The sequence below is a fragment of the Orycteropus afer genome, unplaced genomic scaffold (genome assembly GCF_000298275.1).
Source record: "Orycteropus afer afer isolate SDZICR_OR568_19922 unplaced genomic scaffold, OryAfe1.0 scaffold00179, whole genome shotgun sequence".
In the NCBI taxonomy this organism is placed as follows: Eukaryota; Metazoa; Chordata; class Mammalia; order Tubulidentata; family Orycteropodidae; genus Orycteropus; species Orycteropus afer.
This window is the reverse complement of record NW_006921766.1, coordinates 5391430-5412839: the sequence shown is the minus strand read 5'-3', so window position 1 is coordinate 5412839 and position 21410 is coordinate 5391430. Positions and strand designations below refer to the sequence as shown.

The 21410-nt window shown below is 42.8% G+C and overlaps 1 protein-coding gene across 1 annotated transcript in view; it reads right to left on the bottom strand.

The window, feature by feature from the left end:
- Positions 1 to 21410, bottom strand: part of C2CD2 (C2 calcium dependent domain containing 2) — a 119335-nt gene that overhangs the window by 6351 nt on the left and 91574 nt on the right. The window contains exons 8-13 of the mRNA XM_007947315.1: positions 20645 to 20709; positions 17736 to 17860; positions 16674 to 16848; positions 15144 to 15257; positions 11569 to 11696; positions 9060 to 9369 (exon numbers count right to left, since the gene is read on the bottom strand). Of these exons, the coding sequence (XP_007945506.1) occupies positions 9060 to 9369; positions 11569 to 11696; positions 15144 to 15257; positions 16674 to 16848; positions 17736 to 17860; positions 20645 to 20709 (917 nt within the window). The remainder of the gene's footprint in view (positions 1 to 9059; positions 9370 to 11568; positions 11697 to 15143; positions 15258 to 16673; positions 16849 to 17735; positions 17861 to 20644; positions 20710 to 21410) is intronic.

The following is a 21410-nucleotide window of genomic DNA, read 5'->3' as shown; positions in this document are numbered from 1 at the left end:
CTCTTTGCCTGTGTTTGTAATCCCATTTGGGAATAGGTTGTCTTTGTTATGTTAATGAGACAGAATTAGTATAGGATCTATTTTAAGTCAATCTCTTTTGAGATGTCTCAAAGCTGAAGACTAAGGTGCGCCTTACCCAATCCATGGTATTTCAATCGCCTCATAAGCATGTGAAAGTTAGACAATGAATAAGGAAGACTGAAGAGGAGTTGATGGCTTTGAATTATGGTGTTGGTGAAGAATATTGAAAATACCATGGACTGCCAGAAGAACAAACAAAACTGTCTCAAAAGAAGTGCAGCTGGAATGCTCCTTGGAAGCAAGAATGGCCAGACTTTGTCTCACATACTTTGGTCATGTTGTCAGAAGGGACCATTCCCTGGAGAAGGATATCATGCTTGCCAAAGCAGAGTCAACAAAAAAGGGGCAGACCCTCAAGAGATGGATTGACACAGTGGCTGCAATGATGGGGCTCAAGCATAGCCAGGACTGTGAGAATGGCACAGGCTGGGTAGTGTTTTGTTCGGTTGGACATGGGGTTGCTATGAGTCAGAACTGACTCGATGGCACCTAACAACAACCACAACTCTTTTGAGATAGAAAAGAGATTAAACAAGCAAGCAAGAGAAGCAGAGATGGGGAGAAATGTGGTGAATGATTTGGAAAAGGATAGCAAGAATGGCAGCACTGGAGAATGTAATCAACAGCACTAAATTATATATGTAGAAATTGTTGAAATAATTGTATTTTTAGCTATATAGACTTTCACCCAACTAAAAGAACAATAATAACTAAAAAGAATATATATGTAAGATAAAAAGAACTTACTGTGTAGGCAATTAATTCTGGTTGGCATAGCGATCCTCTTAAGTTAACAAAGGGAATGAGCGCAAGATGAAATCAGAAAAGTAAAATGTAAAAAGAAAAGTATGCAAGAGCAAAATAAGAATGAAAGACAGTAAGAGTTGGAACTGTTCACATCATTTATATACATGAAGTTACTCTGCAGGACACTTGGCAACATTTTTTTTCCCAAAAAAAAATAACCTCCAGCAATACTTTTTTAAACTGAAAATGCACCTAAATTTTGGGAATAAATTTCCAGTGTTGGCTGTGGTACCAGAACATGTGTGTTGATAACTGGCAAACTTCCAGGAGAATTTTAAACACACAGGTGCTCTTAAGAACCAAGAACAAATGTCGTGTTACAACAGATGATGTACAGAAGGTGGTTCTTACACCAAAAAATTAGCATTAGTTTAAAATGTGAGAAAAAAAAAACCTCCACCAAGTGGCTCCCTCTAGCACCAGTTCTGAAAAGTTTTTGGTTGGCAAATGAAAGCTGATGCCCGTGATACATAATTATCTCAGATTCTGTCAGCATCACACACATCACACGCTGAGCACAAATTGCTCAGAAAGCAGTGGAAAGAGAAAGCAATTTTAAAACACTGCCAAGTATTGTCCTTTTAAAAGATCTCAGGACTGCGCAGCCGTGTCGGTGAGAGTGAATTCCTGCATTCCCAGATGCCCAGGCTCTGGAAGCTCATGCCAGAGATGGTCCCAGGCACACCTCCCAGACATTTGGTCAGCCCCAAGTGTGGGTTTTGAGGTGGTGTTACCCACCAGAGGAACCCTAGTAGTACAGTGATTAAAGTGCTCAGCTGCTAACTAAAATGTTGGTGGTTCAAACCACTCGGTGCTCCATGGGAAAAAGATGTGGCAGTTTGCTTCTGTAAAGATTTACAGCCTTGGAAACCCTATGGGGCAGTTCCACTCTGTCCTAAAGGACTGCTATGAGTCAGAATCAACTTGAGAACAGTGGGGTAGTAGAGTGGGTTTATCCACCCAGCCAAAAAAGCGCCAAAACCAAACCCATTGCCATGGAGTCCATTCTGACTCACGGAGACCCCCACGTGTTAAAGAGTGGAACTGAGCCCTATACGGTTTTCTTGACATTATCTTTATGGAACCAGACTGCTAGGTCTTTCTTCCACAGCACTGTGTGGGTTTAAAGTGCCAATTTTTCAGTTAGTAGTCAAGCATGAACCATTTGTACTACCCAGGGACCCTCCCACCTGGCCACTGGAGGGAAAGGCACAGGACAGCCACAAGCAGTGAGGGAACTCCAAGGGAAAGAGCTCTCAGTAGGAAAAGGATGGAGGGAGGAGGATGTGACCAAGCAAATAAGCTGGACTTGGGGTAAGCAAGGTCTGGTGTTTGTGAATGATGGGAGGAGGGTAGGTGGGAGGGTTCCAATTCTGTGCGGAGAATAGGAAATGGACCATCAGGTGAGAAGAAGAGGAGGAACAAAGGAGGCCTTCCACCCTAGTACTCCTTGTGTTTCTACCTTGCTCAGTGCTCATCTACCTTCCTCAGTTCTGCCGCTCTCCTTTTGGCTTCTCTGGCCCCAAGGAGCAGTGTGTGGCCACTGTGGTCAGCATCCAGGCTATGGTTTACACACTCTGGGCCTAAATCTTACTCACAGAAGCAGGTGAGACTGCATACAGGCTATTGGACCAGTTGACAGCTTTCTAAGCTACTCCAGTCACCTAGACTCAGATCCCTGGGACAAACCCCCCCATCACCAAACACACTAGGGTGGTGAAAGGTTTCATTCTTCATCATGTGGTCTGGAAACCACATCCTGGAATCCTCTCTCCTTCCTCTTTTGACTTTGGCAAGAGGATGGGTCATGCGAGAAAGCAGAGATGGTACAATGGTGGAGAGACATGAAGCCAAAAAAGGGAGGGGATGAGGAAAAACACATCCTTATAGCACAGTTCTTAGCCTGGCACAGCTGACACTTGGGGCCTGTTTGTTCTCTACAGTAAGGGGCTGTCCTGTGCACTGTAGGATGTTAAGCAGCATCTGTGGCTTCTACTCACTGCATGCCAATAGCAACCTCCACCCTACTTATAACAGAACCATCTCCAATATTCCAGGCTCCTCTGGGGGACACAATTGTCCTGGTGGGTGAGAGCAAGAGTTCTATAGCAGCAGCAGCAGCAAAGGAGAAGATAAGCAGCAAAACAAGTCTAACCAGGGCTCCCTAACTCTCAGTCTCTGTGACCCTCAAGTTCAAGGTGCCTGAGACGTCCTAACTGGTGTTGCCAGAGATCTCCTGGCTATGGGTGCCTGAGACCCCCTCACTTGGGGTGCCTGGGACCATCTAACTTGTGGTACCTGAGACTCCCTAACTGCCTTCTACATGGGGCCCCAAGGCATCCTGCCTTCCAGCAGGAAATTACTCCCTGAGAATTTATATGCTAGCGGGTGGTAGAGTTGCTACTGGTATAGAGTGAGTAGAAGTTAAAGATACTGCTCAATATTGTACAGTGCACAGGAGAGCTCCTATCACAGAGAAGAAGCCAGCCCCAAGTGACAGCTGTACGGAGCTGAGAACTCTGCTGTAGCATGTGTATCCATCTTTGGGGTGCCTGAGACTCCCTAATTCAGGTGTTTGAGACTTCTCTAATTTAGGGTACATGAGACCAGCCACTCCTCAGAAGGAAGGTTGGACAATCTACTTCAGTAGTGATACCGCCTCAAAAACCCAAAGAGGGGTCGCTGTGAGTCAGATTCGACTCCATGGCAGTGTGTTGCATTTTTTTGCACTGAGATCCCTTAACACAGGATGCTTCTTGTTGTTGTTGCTAGGTGCTGTCGAGTTGGCTCCGACTCATAGCTACCTAAGTACAACAGAACAAAACACTACCCTGTCCCATGATAGCCTCACAATCCTTGCTATACCTGAGCCCACTGTTGTAGCCACTGTGTCAGTCCATCTCATTGAGGGCTTTGCTCTTTTTCATTGACCCTCCACTTTACCAAGCATGATATCCTTCTCAGCGAATGGTCCCTTCTGACAACATGACCAAAGTAGTGAGACAAAGTCTGGCCCTTCTCACTTCCAAGAAGCATTCCGGCTGCACTTCTTCCAGGACAGACTTTTTAGTTCTTTTGGCAGTCCATGGAGTTTTCAGTATTCTTCACCAACATCACAACTCAAAAGCATCAACTCTTCTTTGTTCCTCCTTATTCACTGTCCAGCTCTCATACGCATGAGAGGATTGAAAATACCATCGCTTAGGTTTGGCACACCTTAGTCTTCAAGGAGACATCCTTGCTTCACAGCACTTGAAATAGGTCTTCTGCAACAGATGTGCCTAGTGCAATATGTCATCTGATGTGTTGACTGCTGATGCCATTGGTGTTGATTGTGGAACCAAGTAATATGAAATCTTTGACAACTTCAGTCTTTTCTCCATTTATCATGATGCTGCTTATTGGTCCCGTTGTGAGGATTTCTGTTTTCTTTATGTTGAGAGGTAATCCATACTGCAGGCTGTAGCCTTTTATCTTCATCAGTAAGTGTTTCGAGTCATTCTCACTTTCAGCAAGCAAAGTTGTGTCATCTGTATATTACAGGTTGTTAATGAGTCTTCCTCCAATCCCTGATGCCACACTCTTCTTCACATAGTACAGCTTCTCAGATTATTTGTACAGCATACAGATTGAATAAGTATGGTGAAAGGATACAACCCTGATGCACTCCCTACCTGATTTTAAACCATGCAGTATCCCCTTGTTCTGTTCAAATGACAGCCACCTGGTCCATGTCCAGGTTCCTCATGAGTACAGTTAAGTATTCTGGAATTTCCATTCTTATCAATGTTATCCATAATTTGTTATGATCCACACAACCAAGTGCTTTGGCATAGTCAATAAAACACAAGTAAAACATCTTTCCGGTGTTCTTTGCTTTGAGCCAAGATCCATCTGACATCAGCAATGATAGCCCTTGTTCCACATCCTCTTTGAGTCCAGCTTGCACCTCTGGAAGTTTCCTGTCAAAATACTGCTGCAACAATTTCTGAATTATCTTCAGCAAGATTTTACTTGGATATGATATTGTTTGATAATTTCCATATTCTGTGGGATTACTTTCTTTGGAATGGGTACAAATACAGATCTCTTCCAGTCAGTTGGCCAGGTAGCTGTCTTCCCAAATTTCTTGGCATAGACAAATGAATGGCTCCAGTGCAGCATCCATTTGTTGAAATATCTCAATGGGTAGTCCATCAATTCCTGAAGCCCCGTTCTTTGCCAATTCCTTCAGTGCAGCTTCAACTTCTCCTTTTAATTCCATAGGTTCTTGATCATATGCCACCTCCTCAAATGGATGAACATCAACCAATTCTTTTTGGTACAGTGACTGTGTATTCCTTCCATCTTCTTTTGATGTTTCCTGCATCATTCAATATTTTGCCCTTAGAATCTTTCAATATTACAACTCAAGGCTTGAATTTTTTCTTCAGTTCTTTCAGCTTGAGAAATGCCAAGCATGTTCTTCCCTTTTGATTTTCTAACTCCAGGTCTTTGCACATTACATTATAATAATTGACTTTGTCTTCTCAAGCTGCTCTTTGAAATCTTTTGTTCAGCTCTTTTATCTTGTCATTTCTTCTGTTTGCTTTAGCTATTCTGTTAAAGGGCAAGTTTGAGAGTCTCTTCTGACATCCCTTTTGGTCTTTTCTTCTGAGTCTGTCTTAGTCTGGAAGCTCCACTGAAACCTGTCCACCATGGGTGACCCTGCTGATATTTGAAATACCGGTGGCATAGCCTCCAGCCTCGCAGCAACATGCAAGTACAACAAACTGACAGATGAGGAGTGGAACTGAGAGTGCCTGAGATATCCTATTCAGGGTGCCTGAGACACACTAACTAAAGAGCCTGAGACGGCCTTTAACTCAGGATGCCTGAAACCCCCTAACTCGGGGGGCCTGAGATCCCTTAACCTGCGGTGCCTGAGTCCCCCTAACTCAAAGTACCTAAAACCCCTTGACTTGTGGTATCTGAGAACCCCTCCCAATTCAGGGTGCATGTGACCCCATGACTCAAGGTGCCTTAAGTTCCCTGACTTGCAGTGTCTGTGATCCCCTGTATTAAGTACCTGAGAGTCCCCTAATTCAAGGTACTTGAGACCCTTTAACTTGAGATGGCTGATACTTCCTAGTTCAGCATGCTTGTTTTTGTTAGGTGCCATCCAGTTGGTTCTGACCCATAATGACAAAATGTACAACAGAACAAAACAGTGCCCATTGTTGCAGCCACTGTGTTGATCCATCTCCTTGAGTATCTTCCTCTTTTTCATTGACCCTCTACTTTACCAAACATGATGTCCTTCTCCAGGGTCTGGTCCCTCCTGATGACTTATCCAAAGTATGTGAAATAAAGTCTCACCATCTTCCCTTCTAAGGAGCATGCTGGCTATATTTCTTCCAAGACAGAGTTGTTCATTCTCTTGGCAGTCCATGGTATATTTAATATTCTTCACCAAGACCATAATTCAAAGGCATCAATTCTTCTTTGGTCTTCCTAATTCATTGCCAGTTTTTGCATGAATATGAGACAACTGAAAAGGCCACGGCTTGGGTCAGGCACACCTTAGTCTTTAAAGTGACAACTTTGCTTTTTAACACTTTAAAGAGGTCTTGTGTAGCAGATTTACCCAATGCAATATGTTGTTTGATTTCTTGACTATTGCTTCCATGGGCATTGATTGTGGATCCAAGTGTTATGAAATACTCAAAAATTTTATTTTCTTCTCCATTTATCACATTGCTTATGATCCAGTTGTGAGGAGTTTTGTTTTATGCTGAGGTGTAATCCAAAGGCTGTAGTCTTTGATCTCATCATAAGTGCTTCAAGTCATCTTCACCTTCAGCAAGCAAGGTTGTGTCATCTGCATATTGCAGGTTGTTAAGAGTCTTCCTCAAATCCTGATGCCATATTCTTCTTCATATAGTCCAGCTTCTCAGATTATTTGCTCAGCATATGGATGTCATAAGTATGATGAAAGGATACAGCCCTGATGCACATCCTTCCCAGTTTTAAAGCACATAGTAACCCCTTGTTCTGTTCAAATGACTGCTTCTTGGTCTATGTATAAGTTCCTCATGAGCACAATTAAGTTAGTGTTCTGGAATTCCCATTCTTTGCAATGTTATCCATAATTTTTTATGATCCACACAGCCAAATGCCTTTGCATACTTAATAAGAGAGAGATAAACATCATTCTGGTATTCTCTGCTTTCAGCTAAGATTCATCTGACATCAGCTATGACGTCCTTCATTCTATGTCCTCTTCTAAACCCAGTTTAAATTTCTGGCAGTTTCCTATTAATGTACTGCTACAACTGTTTTTGAATCATCTTCAGCACAGTGTGCCTGAGGACCCCCTAATTCAAGGTGCCTCCTGTTGTTAGGTATCACTGAGTCACTTCTGATTCATAGCGACTCTACGTACAACAGAATGAAAAGTGCTCAGTCCTGCGCCATCCTCACAATCCTTGCTATGCTTGAGCCCATTGCTGTAGCCTCTGTGTCAATCTATCTCATTGAGGGTCTTCCGTGTTTTTAGTAACCCTCCACTTTGCCAAGCAAGGGTGCCTGAGATCCCCTGGTGTGTAAACCATCAGGGAGTGACTTGGGAGCCCCAAGTAGAAGGCAAAGTGAGGGTTAAAACTGTTGGGCTTGTGGTGTTGGGTGGGGAGTGGGTACAGGAGGTAGGTAGGCACTGTCCCTACTTTACAGATGAGAGGCTGAGGCTCAGGGAATGTTCCCTGAGGCTTAGGAACAAGGTTTCCAATCTTGAACTGATCCCAGTCACTAGGTTATTTTTCCCTCATTAAATATATTTAAGCTACTGTTATGCCTAAAGCACTATATAGATAAAACTGCTCATATTTTGGAAATTTACTATTCTAAAACACTGATTTAGTGCTAATGGGAAGCCAATGAATATTCTAATGAAATGATCACCTCATTACTAATATGGATTAAGGTAATCAATCAGTAGCTAGCTTATCTCTCTGCAGATTCTCTTAGGGATCAAGTTGTGAAGTTTTGCTTTGCTTTTTCATTGGATGGAACAGTATGAGAGGCACCAATGATAGAAGTGGCAACCATGCAGCCTTGGGAGTTGCACATTGCATATGATAAACCGGTTAACCGGCTGCCAGCAAGTTGATGCCAACCAGGGCTTTGAACTGGTTCATTCCAGTTAGATCCCCTGCTGAGAATTTGCCTTTCTACCCAGATAAACTGAATCAGAATCTACACTGAATCTACATTTCAACAAGATTTTAACATAATTATATCTTATGTCTACATTAAGAACCACCTGAGGATCTATAAGAATCACCTGGGGATCTTGTTAAACTATAGATTCTGATTCTGTACATCTGGGGTGGGAATACAAAGTCTCAGTGGTGGTAGAATCAGAATGAACCAGTTTGAAGGCCAGATTCCAACTCACAGCAACCCTATGTGTGTCAGAGTAAAACTGTGCTTTGTAGGGTTTTCAGTGGCTGATTTTTGGGAAGAACAGCACCAGGATTTTCTTCTAAAGTGCCTCTGGGTAGACTCGAACCTGCAACTTTTTGGTTATAGCAGCCAAGTGTGTTCATGGTTTGCTCCACCCAAGGACACTTGTGTAAGATGACATCCTCTACAAGCCTTGGATAGCTCGACTGGGAACAGGCACTCAGATGAAAAGGCACCACTAGGTAGGAGCAAGTGATGGTGCAACAAGTTAAGCACCTGGCTGCTAACTGCCAAGGTTGGCTATTCAAACTCTGGCAGTTGCTCCATGGGAGAAAGACCTGCTGATCAGCTCCCATAAGGAGTACAGCCTAGAAAACCCTGTAGGGCAGTTCTACTCTGTCACATGGGGTTGCTATTAGTTGAAATTGACTCAACAGCACCTAACAAGCTAGGCCAGTCCCCAAATGCAGAGAGAGGCCCAGGCTCTCACAATCAGAAGTGATTCTGAATATGCCCACCCCCATGGGTTGACAAGTCTAAACCTCAAGGCTCTAAATGGGCTCCATTAAGCACAGGGTGCTTTAGCAGAAAGGGGTGAGAGTGGAATGGAATTTCTAAAGGTCAAAGGGGAAAAAAAACAAGATGACAAAAACTAAAATGTAGCGTGGGCACAAGCATGAGAGCAAAGCTGCTGAGTATGCAGAGTGGTGGGGTGGCAGGAGGGGTACCTTTGTGTTTCTTGACAGTGCCTGGCTCCGACACACTCAGAGAGCTCTCTGACAGCTCATCCCCATCCAGGTCCAGTGGGCTGTGGCCGTCCCACTCTGTGTCCCGTGACTCTTTCTCCAAGTCCCAGGAGTCGAGTTCATTCTCCTCAGGTTCAAGGGCAGGCAGGGCCTGGGCAGGTGGATCTTCCTCGAGGGGGGCAGTGGCTACAGCAGCCCCTAGATGGGACAGGGACTCCTCCTGATGCTCACTGTCCATGGAGGCTGCATAGTCCAGCATCAGGGCAGCTTCGTTGTCCTGAGTTAAGGAGGTCTGTCGGGGCAAAACACATTGTCAGAGGCCAAGAGAAACCCAGCTTGAGCAAAGATGAAAGCAGGTATGTGGAAGTAGGGGAGGGAATGAGACCACTGGCAAAGCACTGCTCAAATCTTGTTTGACCAGTGATTTCAAAGTATCACAAGACACACCTGGCCCCTGTAAGAAAGCAGCTCCATTATCAGGGGAGCTAATGCAGCAAATAACACCCTGCGTGATGTAAACAGTTAATGCGCGAGGCTGTTAATCAAAAGGTTGGAGGATTGAGTCCACCCAAAGGCATCTCAGAAGAAAGGATTGATGGTCTACTTCTAAAAAGTCAGCTACTGAAAACCCTACAGAGTCCAGTTCTACTCTACACATACAGGGTCTCCATGAATTGGAGTTGACTTGAAAGCAACTAACTGATAGGGTTAGAAATTGGAATAGTGGTTCTTTGGAGGATGGGAGAGTGACTAAAAGGAGACAAGAGGGGCTTCTTGGGAGCCAGTCATGCTGCTCTTAATTGTTGGTGGTGGGGAGCATTACACAGGTGAGTTTGCTTAATGACAAGTAACAGTTGCACTTTTCTGACTTAAATGCCATTTTGAAGAACCTCCCACTGACTCAAGATGGGAACATCATTTGAGCATCAGTAAAAATTAGACTGCAATGGACTGAGTACTTTAAATGTTAAGCCACAAGTTTCTAATGAAACAAAACAAAAACCTAGGTGAAATAATCATGGGCTGTGTCCTTATTTCTCTCATTCATCTAACAAGTTGCCACTGAGTCAACACCAACTCATAGTGACCCCATGTGTATCAGAGTAGAACTGTGCTCCACAGGGTTTTCAATGGCTGCGATTTTTGGAAATAGATCACCAGGCCTTTCTTCTGAGGTGCCTCTGGATGGGCTTTGACTAAGAGTCAATTGCATTAACCATCTACACCACCTAGGGACTCCCTCATCCATCTTGTGTGAGCAGCTGAGTCAATTCCAACTCTTAATAACCCTATAGGACAGAGTAGAACTGCTCAATAGTGTTCCTAGGCTGCAATTTTATGGAAACACATTGCCAGGTCTTCTCTCCCATGGAATGGCGGGTGGGTTCAAATCTCCAACCTTCTGGTTAGCAGCCAAGCACTTAACCATTGTGCCACCAGGGCTCATTCTCATCCATTTGTTCCAGCCTTCTGGTTAGCAGTCAAGTGCCTTAGGCACTATGCTACCAGAGCTCCTCTCATCCATTTAGGCCTAAAGAATACCCAAACTAATGGACTGGGGCATTCCCATAGGCCATCGGCCCCCTGCTGTCCACCAGTGGAAATGCACATGGGAAGCCATGTCAGGGCCACCTGTGGCCTGGCATTTAATGGGACTGGGGGCCCTGGGCACTCACTCCTGAACTAAATGGCAATGTAGGCAATTTGCCTTTGGTACTTCTCATATCTCCTTCTCGGCATTCCTTCTTGCCCCAACCTATTGCCCTTCAGTTGACCAAAGGTAGTCTTGCCATATCCAATCCACCTTCGTGTTCAAAATCCTTTCCCATCCAAATCAAAATCTCCCAACCATCCTTGCACCTCTCACCCTGGACTTGTTCATTCTGAAATGTCAAAAAAAAAAAACAAAGTGAGAGTCTGTAGCTTAGAAGCTTGCCCTTACAGATGCCTGGCTGCCACCTGGGTGGACTTCACACTTACCATCGCTCTGGGCACAAACATCACAGAGCAGGAGAGGGGAAAGAATGTGCATCGGGATTTAAAGCAATCTTTGTTTCCCCCCAGTAATAAAAGTAATAAACATTCATTGCAAAAATAAATAAATAAATGCTTTAGAAATGTGTAATATGGAGAGTGAAAGTTTCCCTTAATCGGGATGTGATCAGGGCAGAGGTTCTGCACCAAACAGGTGTACTAACAGGGAGTCTTAGGTAATGAGATTCTTTGTGTTTCAAAAATTTTTCTTCAAATGACTCACTAAACTTTCAACAACCAAAGCTTTACCAGCCAGAACCTTTCAAGTTTCCTTCATAAACAGGATAAATTGCATAAATGTGGCACCCATAAATCATCCTTCTGTTGGATGAGGAATGTAATTTGACATCCGTATATGGAATTTTCTGGATTGTCATCAAATACTTGGGTCTACAAAAGGAGAAATGGCAAAAGCCAGTGTCACACAAAACACTTCTCCAAGGTGCCTCAACTGTACCTTGGAGATCCCCGAGATGATGATAGTACTTTTCTTTCGTGGTGACTTAAGTTTCAGTTTTGAAGATTCGCTGAGTTGTCGGATGGCCACTTCTGCCACTGGATCTGAACCGTTCAACACCAACAATTCTGTCAGCAGGAAGACAGTGTTGAGTTTGTTAGCAAAAATTAAAAACTTCTGGGGAACTTCCAGGGTGATGGAAATGGTCTAGTGTAGGTTTTGGGAAAGCCTTTTCTGTAAAAGGCCAGGAGGTACATAGTTTAGGTGTCACAGGCCAACGAGTCTTTGGCACAACTACTCAACTCTGCCTTTGTAACATGAAAGCAGCCATAGACTAAGTTAGCAAATGGATACAGCTGGGTTCCAATAAAACTTTATTTATAAAAACAGGTGATGGGCTGGATTTACCCACAGGCCATAGTTTTGATGACTAGATCTATAGCTTGACTGTGTGGCTATACCATACACATTGAACTGTACATTTAAGATGCACTCATTTTGTTCTATATAGATTATACTTCAATGTAATGAATAACGAAAAGCAAGAAAACAAAACTAAAAACCTCTGATTTTTTGAACTGTAAAAGGCAAAGTAGTTACTCTTTTTTTCTCCCAAGGGTGATTAAAAAGAGCTCTGGTGGTGCTGTGGTTAAATCACTAGGCTACTAAACAAACAAAACAAAATCTACCGTATATGAAAACCAAGGAGTCTTGGTGCCACAGTGCTTAAGCATTCAGCTGATAACTGAAAGGTTGGTGATTTGAACCCAGCAGCTGCTCCATGAAAAAAAGATGAGGCAATCTGCTTCCATAAAGATTTACAGCCTTAGAAACTATGGGACAGTTCTACTCTGTCCTACAGGGTTGCTATGAGTCTGAATCAAATCATGGTAGTGGGTTTGGTTTGGGTAAGGGTGATGAAATGTATAGAATAATAATCAGGGGTATGAAGGGTCAGTTAACAAATGCAGCTCCTTCCCACTGGCCAAAGAGTTTCGTGTGCATTTTTAAATCCCCATTTTACAAATGGGAAAATGTCTGCCATCCAGGGGGGCAGCTGAGCCACAATGCTCAGCCTTACAGCTGACTTACATGCTTATAAGTCTATTATTCTTCCTAAAATAAAGCTACAAAACGAATACAGTAGCAGGCTATTAAAAGGAACTTTCCTGCCTCCTTTTTTGGCCACATCCTGAGGTCAATAAAAGCCACATTTCCAGAAGATGTGTGAGAGAACCAGTGGCTGAGAAGTGCTTGGCCGCAGATGCATGGTGAAAAGAAAGGGGTCAAGAGAAAAGCTTTGGGGAGGGTTCTCTTGGGAAAAACTGTGCTGTACCACTCAATGCCTCCACGTAGCAGGGTGTGGGGAGTGTCATCTCCTTAGCCCACACCTAGGGCTTCCCTCCACATTCAGATCTCTTGGTCAAGGTGCCAGGATGGCTGAGGAAGCTGCCATGGTCCTTGCCTGCACAGTGGAGGGTAAACCCATGGGCCAGATGAGGATTCCACAGCAGCAGTGTCAGCCTAACATCTTATGTTAATACACTTAATATTTTATAGCAATTTTAGGTTTACATAAAAATTGCTCAGAAAGTACACAGAGTTCTCATATACCTCCTTTCCCCCTCTGCACATTGTTAATCCTATATTAACATGTTGGATTCATGTGGAATAGTTATAGCAATTGATGAATCAATCTTGATACATTAAGTCCATAGTTTACATTGTTGTTGTTGTTGTTGTTATGTGCCGTCGAGTCGGACCCGACCCATAGTGACCCCTCCTTGGGTTTCTGAGGCAGTATCACTACGGAAGTAGATTGCCCCATCTTCCTTCAGAGGAATGGCTGGTGGGTTTGAACCGCCAGCCTTCTGATTAGCAGTAAAGTGTCTTAGGCACTACGCTACCAGAGCTCCCTCAGGAGTGAGTTCAATTCCAGACCTGACAGGCAGCTAGAGGCCATAATCTCAGGGGTTCCACCAGGCTCCATCAGACCAGCAAAACCTGTTTTTTTTTGTTGTTGTTGTTGTCTTTATGATTTTGAGTTTTGTTCCACCGTGTTCTCCTACTTTTGTCTAGGATCTCCTACACAGATCCTCCTCTGAGTGGTTGACAGTGGTAGCCGAGCACCATCTAGTTCTTCTGGTCTCATAGTCATATAGACTGAGGATCATATGATCTATCAGACCCTTGGACTAACTATTTCCATGTGTCTTTGGTTTTCTTCATTCTTCTTTGTTCTGAAGGAAGAGAGACCCATTGTTGCATCTAGATGGCTGCTTGCAAGTCTTTTCATATGCTTAAGATCTTTTAGAAGGGATCCTGCACAGGGGAAAGGACGATTCCACAGTATGAGGTAGTAGGTGTACTTCCAGGGCCAAGAGCTGAGGATGGGGCATCAGGATCATTGCTTGTATCTGTGAAGTTGCATTTGGAGGTAACCAGAAAGGGACTATCCAAAGAACCGTGAAAACACCCACAAGGGAAAAAATCTGTTTTAAACTTCTGCCAGTTAAGTGACAGTACCCATCAAATAACAACTTTCTGCCTACTACTCTACTCACTGCTCCTCCTTGCCCTATCTCCAGTCTTGGCAAGGTCAGAAACATCATTGAGTACAAGATAAGGGAGCAAAAAAGACACTAACCACTTGCCCCTTAAAGAAAGATTTAAAGAAGGAGCACTGGTAAAATAGTGGTTAAAGCTAACCAAAAGGTTGGCGGTTCAAACCCACCAGCCATTCTGGGGGAGAAAGATGAGGCGGTCTACTTCCATAAAGATTTACAGCCCTGAAAACCCTATGGGGCAATTTTACTGTGTTCTAAAGGGTCGCTATGAGTCAGAATCGACTCAACTCGATGCCACTGGGTTTTTTGGGGTTGGGATTTAAAGAGACAGTAAGTTAGCTCTTTAAAGATGTATACTACCTGAAAGTGACCATAAAAAACATGAAGCTTGCATCCCATGGCTAAGGAAATTTATTCCTATTAAACAGGTTTAAAGGGACAGTGGGAGACAAAGTTGTTTTTATGATTATGTTCCATGAGTCCTACTGATTTTATAATATCAATGTAACTAGTATTCACTGTGTTGTACCATCCTATGGGATTTAATATATAAATGTATAATGTTATGGGTCCATCAATAAAGTATCATGCAGAATAATTTCACTGGCCTAAAAAAATGCCTTGTGCTCCACCTATTCAACCCTTGCTATCTCTCCTTGATTCCTCGGCAACCACTGATCTTTTGACTGTCTCCATAGTTTTGCCTTTTCCAGTTGGATTACTGTATTTACTTTGTTAAAGTGTGCCCTAGAACTTAAGGGGGGATGCAAACACCACGCTAGTCTTTGGTCAACTTTCTACTTCTGGTTCTTCACTTATTATTAAAAAACAAAAACAAACAAACAAAAAAAAACACTTCCTAAATTCCAAAAAAGCAATATTCATGCTTATTAGATGAGCTAGACTCATTAGACTCAACAGCACATAACAACAACAACAACAACAGACTCATTAGAACACTTCACAAGATGGTAGGAGGGTGGACAATGCAATTGTGCTCTTTATTACCTGTGTCAGAAGAAGAGAAAGTCTTACTGACAGGGGCGCTGTGGCAGGAGATGGCTTGGACGGAAATATCCTTCTCGATTACCTTCACTTTCACAGGCATTTTCACAGGAGACTCTGTCAAGGAAAGCCTCCAGTTACAAACGGCACCCGAAAAGTTATCTGAATCAACACTTACTGAAAAGTGACACTACCTCTCATTTCACTGCTAGTTTATCCAGTGGTAAAGGCAATGACCAACTTTAAAACTTCTTTAATAATCCTTATTAATAGTAGTAGTAGCACTAGTATCATTATCTGGGTCAAAAGTGGGGGTCAAAAGTGGTGTTAGGAGCCCAAGTCTAAGTAAAATTTCAGAAACATTTAATTAAGCCCGAATTTAATTTTCTATTTTGCATTCAAGAACTGTGCCAAGTGATCTATTCTTGGAAAACAATACTTTTGCACAATACTTACACAAGACACAATATAAATAAATAAAACAATATCAACTAAGTATACATTACACGGGAGTTCTGGTAGCATAGTGGCTAAGGCACTTGACTGCTAACCAGAAGGCTGGCGGTTCAAACCCACCAGCCACGCCTCGGAAGGAAGATGGGGCAATCTACTTCTGTAGTGATATTGCCTCAAAAACCCAAGGCGGGGTCGCTATGAGTCAGATCCGACTCGACGGCACATAACAACAACAACAACATACACTTACACAGAAATTGTCTCCATGGTAATGGTTGTAGTGACATGTACAAAATTCAGCTGATCTACATTGACTGATGTCAATACTTCCAATAGATATGTTTTAATACAAGCAACTCTACCCTGACCATTGACATCTAATTTTTCAACATAGCACATGCTGACCCCACATAAACAAATTACCTTAGTTTAAATTATACTAAAGTATAGCTACTTATAATATCTAGGTTTTGTGGTTATTATTATTGTTAGTGTCTATCGAGTCGGCCCGGACTCGTGGTGACCCTGTGCACTACAAAACAAAACTCCACCTGGATTTAGGTTATCCTCATGATTAATTGTGGATCTGGCCAGTGTGATCCATTGGTTGATTTTCCTAAGTAGACTGACAAGCCTTTCTTCTTTGTGTATCTTAGTCTGGAAGCACCACTGAAAACTATTCAGCATCACAGCAACACACTTTCATTGACAGATGGGTGATGGCTGCACATGAGGTGCATCAGCTGGGACTTGAACCCAGGTCTCCTGCATGGAAGATGAGGAATTCTACCACTGAACCACACTGCCCTCTCTAGATTTTAGCTTCAGAATATACTACAAGGTTGTACCTTGATTCAATTTATCAGGTATTTATTTGACAAAATAGAAACGTAATCATCTTTAAAAAAAAAGAAGCAAAACTCTTGCCAATTTTGTCTTCCTTGGCTAAGAGATTTTCTTAATAACACTCAGTGCTGTAGCCTACAGTGCATTGCAGTGTATATAGGGGAAGATGTTTACATAGAAAACCCTAACTCTACAGTTTCTGAAAGGACATCATGCTCGCAATTCTCTCACCAGGGCTCAGTGGGGACACCCTCCCCATGTCGAAGCGAGGCTTGGTTTTCACGGCAGTCACCGTCGTGACCACTGTACCACAGGGCATCACTGTGCGGTCTTTCTCTATCTTCGCAGCAGGAACAGGGGGAGGGATTGGCCAGGGCTTTGATTCACTGGGTTCTATGTAAGAAAACTGCAGAGAAGGTTGGTTACTTATTTTGTAGTAAGTGCAAAGGCTGGTCCCTGCCATTGGTACCCTGACTTCCTTTGAAACAGCCACAGATTTCTTCATTTAATGTCTGTTATGGATTGAACTGTGTCCCCCCCAAAAACAATACATGCTAGAATACTAACCCCTATACCTGTGGATGTAATCCTATTTGGAAATAATAGAGTTTTCTATGCTACGTTAATTAGATTACACTCAAGTAGGATAGGTTCTACATCTATTCACTTCTAAGTTATAAAAAGAGCAGATTAGACACACAAACACACATGGGGTTGTAGGAGAGTGACAGACACTCTTCTCTACTGAGACAGATGCATATGCAAGGCTTGTCAGCATCTAGAAGCTGAAATAGACAAGGAAGGCCCCCCCCCCCTTGAGCCACAGCCTGAATTTGAAATTCTAGCCTTCTGAATTTTGAGAAAGTACACTTATTTTTTAAAAGATAACCACTTGTCCTATTTGCACTATAGAAGCACTAGGTAACTAAGGCAGTGAGTGCCACTTCATATTTTCAACTACCCTGGATTTTCCCAGGATTGCCGTAGAATGATGCCATCCAAGCTCAACCATACTCAGCACATAATGATGGGGACAAAAGCCGGACATGCAAACAAATACCACAGAGGGTTAGCCCTCTGTGAAATGGCATGATGAAAAGTTATTTCATAGCAGATACACTAGGGTGGGCTGGGCCTGCTCCATTCATGTCTAGAAATGGGGACTATAGAATGGCTTTTCTGTTTGGAAATGTCACAGTGAAGGAAGAACAAGAGTCTAACAAATATAAATGAAGATGCTCATATGAAGTGAGCTGGCTGCCCCTTGGCCATGGTAGGCCATGATGGCCGTACCTCCACAGTGACCGAGCCCAACACTGGGCTGCCCATGGTGGACCTGCTGGTCAATGCAAAGCTCTGTGGTCCAGAAGGCTGCTTCTTAAATAAATCTAAAGGTATCGTTGTCATTGCAAACAGACCTAAAGAGACAGAAGACAAGCGAGATGCATCATTGATGTTTCCATGAGGGAAAAGGGCCAAGGTGGACTGTGACAACTGGACTGAACTTCGTGATGTATGTCCTGTTAGCCTCAAAACGCTCATGCTTCAAAATATTAAGAAAAAAAATCAGTAGTATTAAAAAAAAAAAGCTATGAAATGTTCTAGACTAAAGAGAAGTGAGAATTATAGGCCACACCTTATCCTATGCTGCAGTGGAGAATAACTGCTATAAAGGACATGATAGAGTCACCTGACAAAAACTAGAATATGGTGGTACACTGGATAAAAGGATGGTGTCAATGTAAATGTAAGAAGTTGATTACTGTACTGTGGACATGAAAGAGGATATCCTCATTTCTGGGAAGTATGCACCAAAGAATTTAGGGGTGAAGGGCTATGATGTATGCAAAACCGAAAAACCAAACCAGATGCTGTTGAACTGGCTCATAGTGAACCCATATACGTTAGAGTAGAACACAGATGGAGCTTGCACTGGCTGATCACCTTCCAAAGTACCTGTGGATGTACTGAACCTTCAGCCTTTTGGTTAGCAGCTGAGCACTTAACCGTTTGCACCATCCAGGGGACTCCTTTGATGTATGTGACTTACCCTCAAGTGGTTCCAAGAAAGTAGTTCATGTTTATGTACACATGTGTGCACTTGTTTGGGGTGGTGGTGGAAATGATAAAAAAAAAATGGGGCAAAATGTTAAAAATTGGTGAATGAAGGCTATAAGGTTGTTCTTTGTATAACTTTTTGTTAGTTTGAAATTACTCTTTTTTTCCCAAAGTTTTATTTCTTTTGTCATTGTTGCTGAAGATACACACAGCAAAACATACATCAATTCGACAGTTTCTACAAATACCATTCAGTGATGTGGATTACATACTTAAGAGTTGTACAGCCATCCTCACCCTCTTTTTCTGAGTTATTTTCCTTCCTCATTAACAAAAGTCCACTGCCCCCTAAGGTTGCTGTTGTCAATTTGATCCCATACACCAAAAACCAAACCCACTAGGCGTTTGCCTCTACCTCAAGGCTCCTTTCTCTGGGCTCCAGAACTTATTCTACTCTGACACCCCACCCAAGTCTCCATCCCTTTTATTAGGGACTCGATGGCAAACAACAACAACAACAACAACAACTGACCCAATGCCATCGAGTCAATTCCAACTCAGAGCAACCGTTTAGGACAGAGTAGAACTGCCCCATAGGATTTCCAAGGCTGTAAATCTTTATGAAGCACACTGCCTCATCTTTCTCCCAAGGAGTAGTTGGTGGGTTTGAACCACTGACGTTTTGGTTAGCAGTTCAATGCTTTGACCACTATGCAACCAGAGCTCCTTGATCCCATATAGATAATTTGTAAAAGAGCATAATACTCAAGACAAACCTTTTTTGCTAGTTAAGCTAAACTATTTTTCAATTTTAAGATGACTTCAGGGGATATTTTTGATTTAAGGTTTAATGATTATCTCAGGGCAATAGTTTCAGGGGTGAAATTATTCTTATTTTTGTAAGTTTGAACTTTTCTAAGTCCCATCAAGCTGGACTGGAATGAAATCTGGTGGAGTCAATAGGAATGTGGTCAGGAATGGGCTTCTCTCCACACAAACGATGACCACACCCTACATTCATCCCCTCAATTGCCCCAGAATGTCAGTTCTTATCTCACGTGTATCCCTGAGTCACAAAATCAAGGAAATGAATGGCCTCAAAATTCTTGCTAATCTTTGGGATCTTGAATTGCTTTTTCCTAGTATTCCTACTTTTAGTAAGTAATGAAATGGCTTGATTTCAGAGCTGGATAAGCCAGGTAATGATCCCTTTCCCCACTCTGATATGTTTTATGAGGATATTTAAAATGTAGCTGGGTGGCACAAACAGTTAAGCACTCTCCTACTTAGTCAAAAGGTTAGTGGTTCGAACCTACCCAGAGGCACCTCCGAAGAGACAGGCCCTGCGATCTGCTTCCAAAAGGTCACAACCTTGAAAACCTTATGGACTCTACACATGTGGGGTTGGACTCAACTTGACGGCAACAGCAATATCCACATCCACTTAATGACTTTCTAACTGTTGTTTTCTTATATCTAAAACATGTGTCTAGTTGTAGCCACTGTGGCTTATTTAACAAGGGAAAAGCAGTTGAACATGCCCTTCCCACAGTATATGCCCACAAGGTATGTATAACTGAAAGTGTCTTTGAACCCAACATTCCACTGTGAGAACCCAGAGTTTAGGGAAGTGGCTACCTCTTTGTTCAGGTCCCACTACCTTCCCCAACTCCCTAAGGCTGGGTCCAGGTGAGTGGATGACTTTTCCAGACTACAGGGCCTCCATCCTCTGCTCAGCACCCACCTTCTTCTTCTTCTTTTTTTAATAATTTTTTTTTTTTTTTTTGACCCTGCAACCATGGTACTGAGCCCACAGGTCCAATTACTCGTTCCCTCCAGGTAGCTGGCTGTGGCCAAGAAGCCACCACAACCTTGTCCCTTGTCAGCTCTACTATACACCTGGACATTCTTACAGTGCATACAAATATGCATGTAGAAACATTGTCTGCTAATCCTATACATGGTCATGGGCACATATCAGGTACGTCTAGTACCTGAGTGTTCAGCCCGTCCACCCATGTATCCACCTGTAGATCAATGCTTGCCATCACTGACAACACAATACTGTACATACAAAAGGGTTCATCTTTCTTGTCTGTACCTCCCAGGTACCTCTCTATGTCTTCCTCTTCCACAGCACCCACCTTCTGAGGATCTCCCATCCTCTGAAAGCTGCAGTTGTAACTCCTTAGATTTGGCGTTCAATTCACTGTGGAAAGGAATAAAAGCAATGAATTCTTAAAAATACAATGATCAATTACTTTTTTGAAATAGTATTTTTTCTGATTATACAAACACTAAGTCATCCTCAATATTTAAGAAACTATGAGGCATATAACCAAGAAAGTAAGTTTTATCTGTGACTTCACTACCTACAAATAGTCCCAGTAAATATTGTGGTGAATAGTCTTGCAGAGCTGTCCAGTAGAATTTTCTGCAATGATAGAAAACATGGAATTTAACATACCTCTTTCCTCTTTATAATCTATTTTTTTCACTTAAGATACCATGGACAACTTCCCATGTCTATAAATATAGAGCAAGTAATATCATTTCTTTTTTCCTTTTTTTCTTCCTTCCTCACCTCCCCCCAACCATCAAAGAATTTCTTTTTGTGTGAAACCCAATTCTCTACATTTTGCAACATTGCTGTTGTTGTTAGGTGCCATCAAGTTATTTTCGACTCATAGTGACCCCATGCACAGCAGAACGAAACACTGCCCGATCCCACGCCAGCTCCACGATCCCTGCTATACTTGAGCCCATCATCGCAACCACTGTGTCAATCCATCTCGTTGAAGGCCTCTCCCTCTTTTGTCGACCCTCCACCCTACCAAGCATGACATCCTTCTCCAGGGAATGGTCCCTTCTGACAACATGACCAAAATAGGTGAGGCAAAGTCTGGCCAT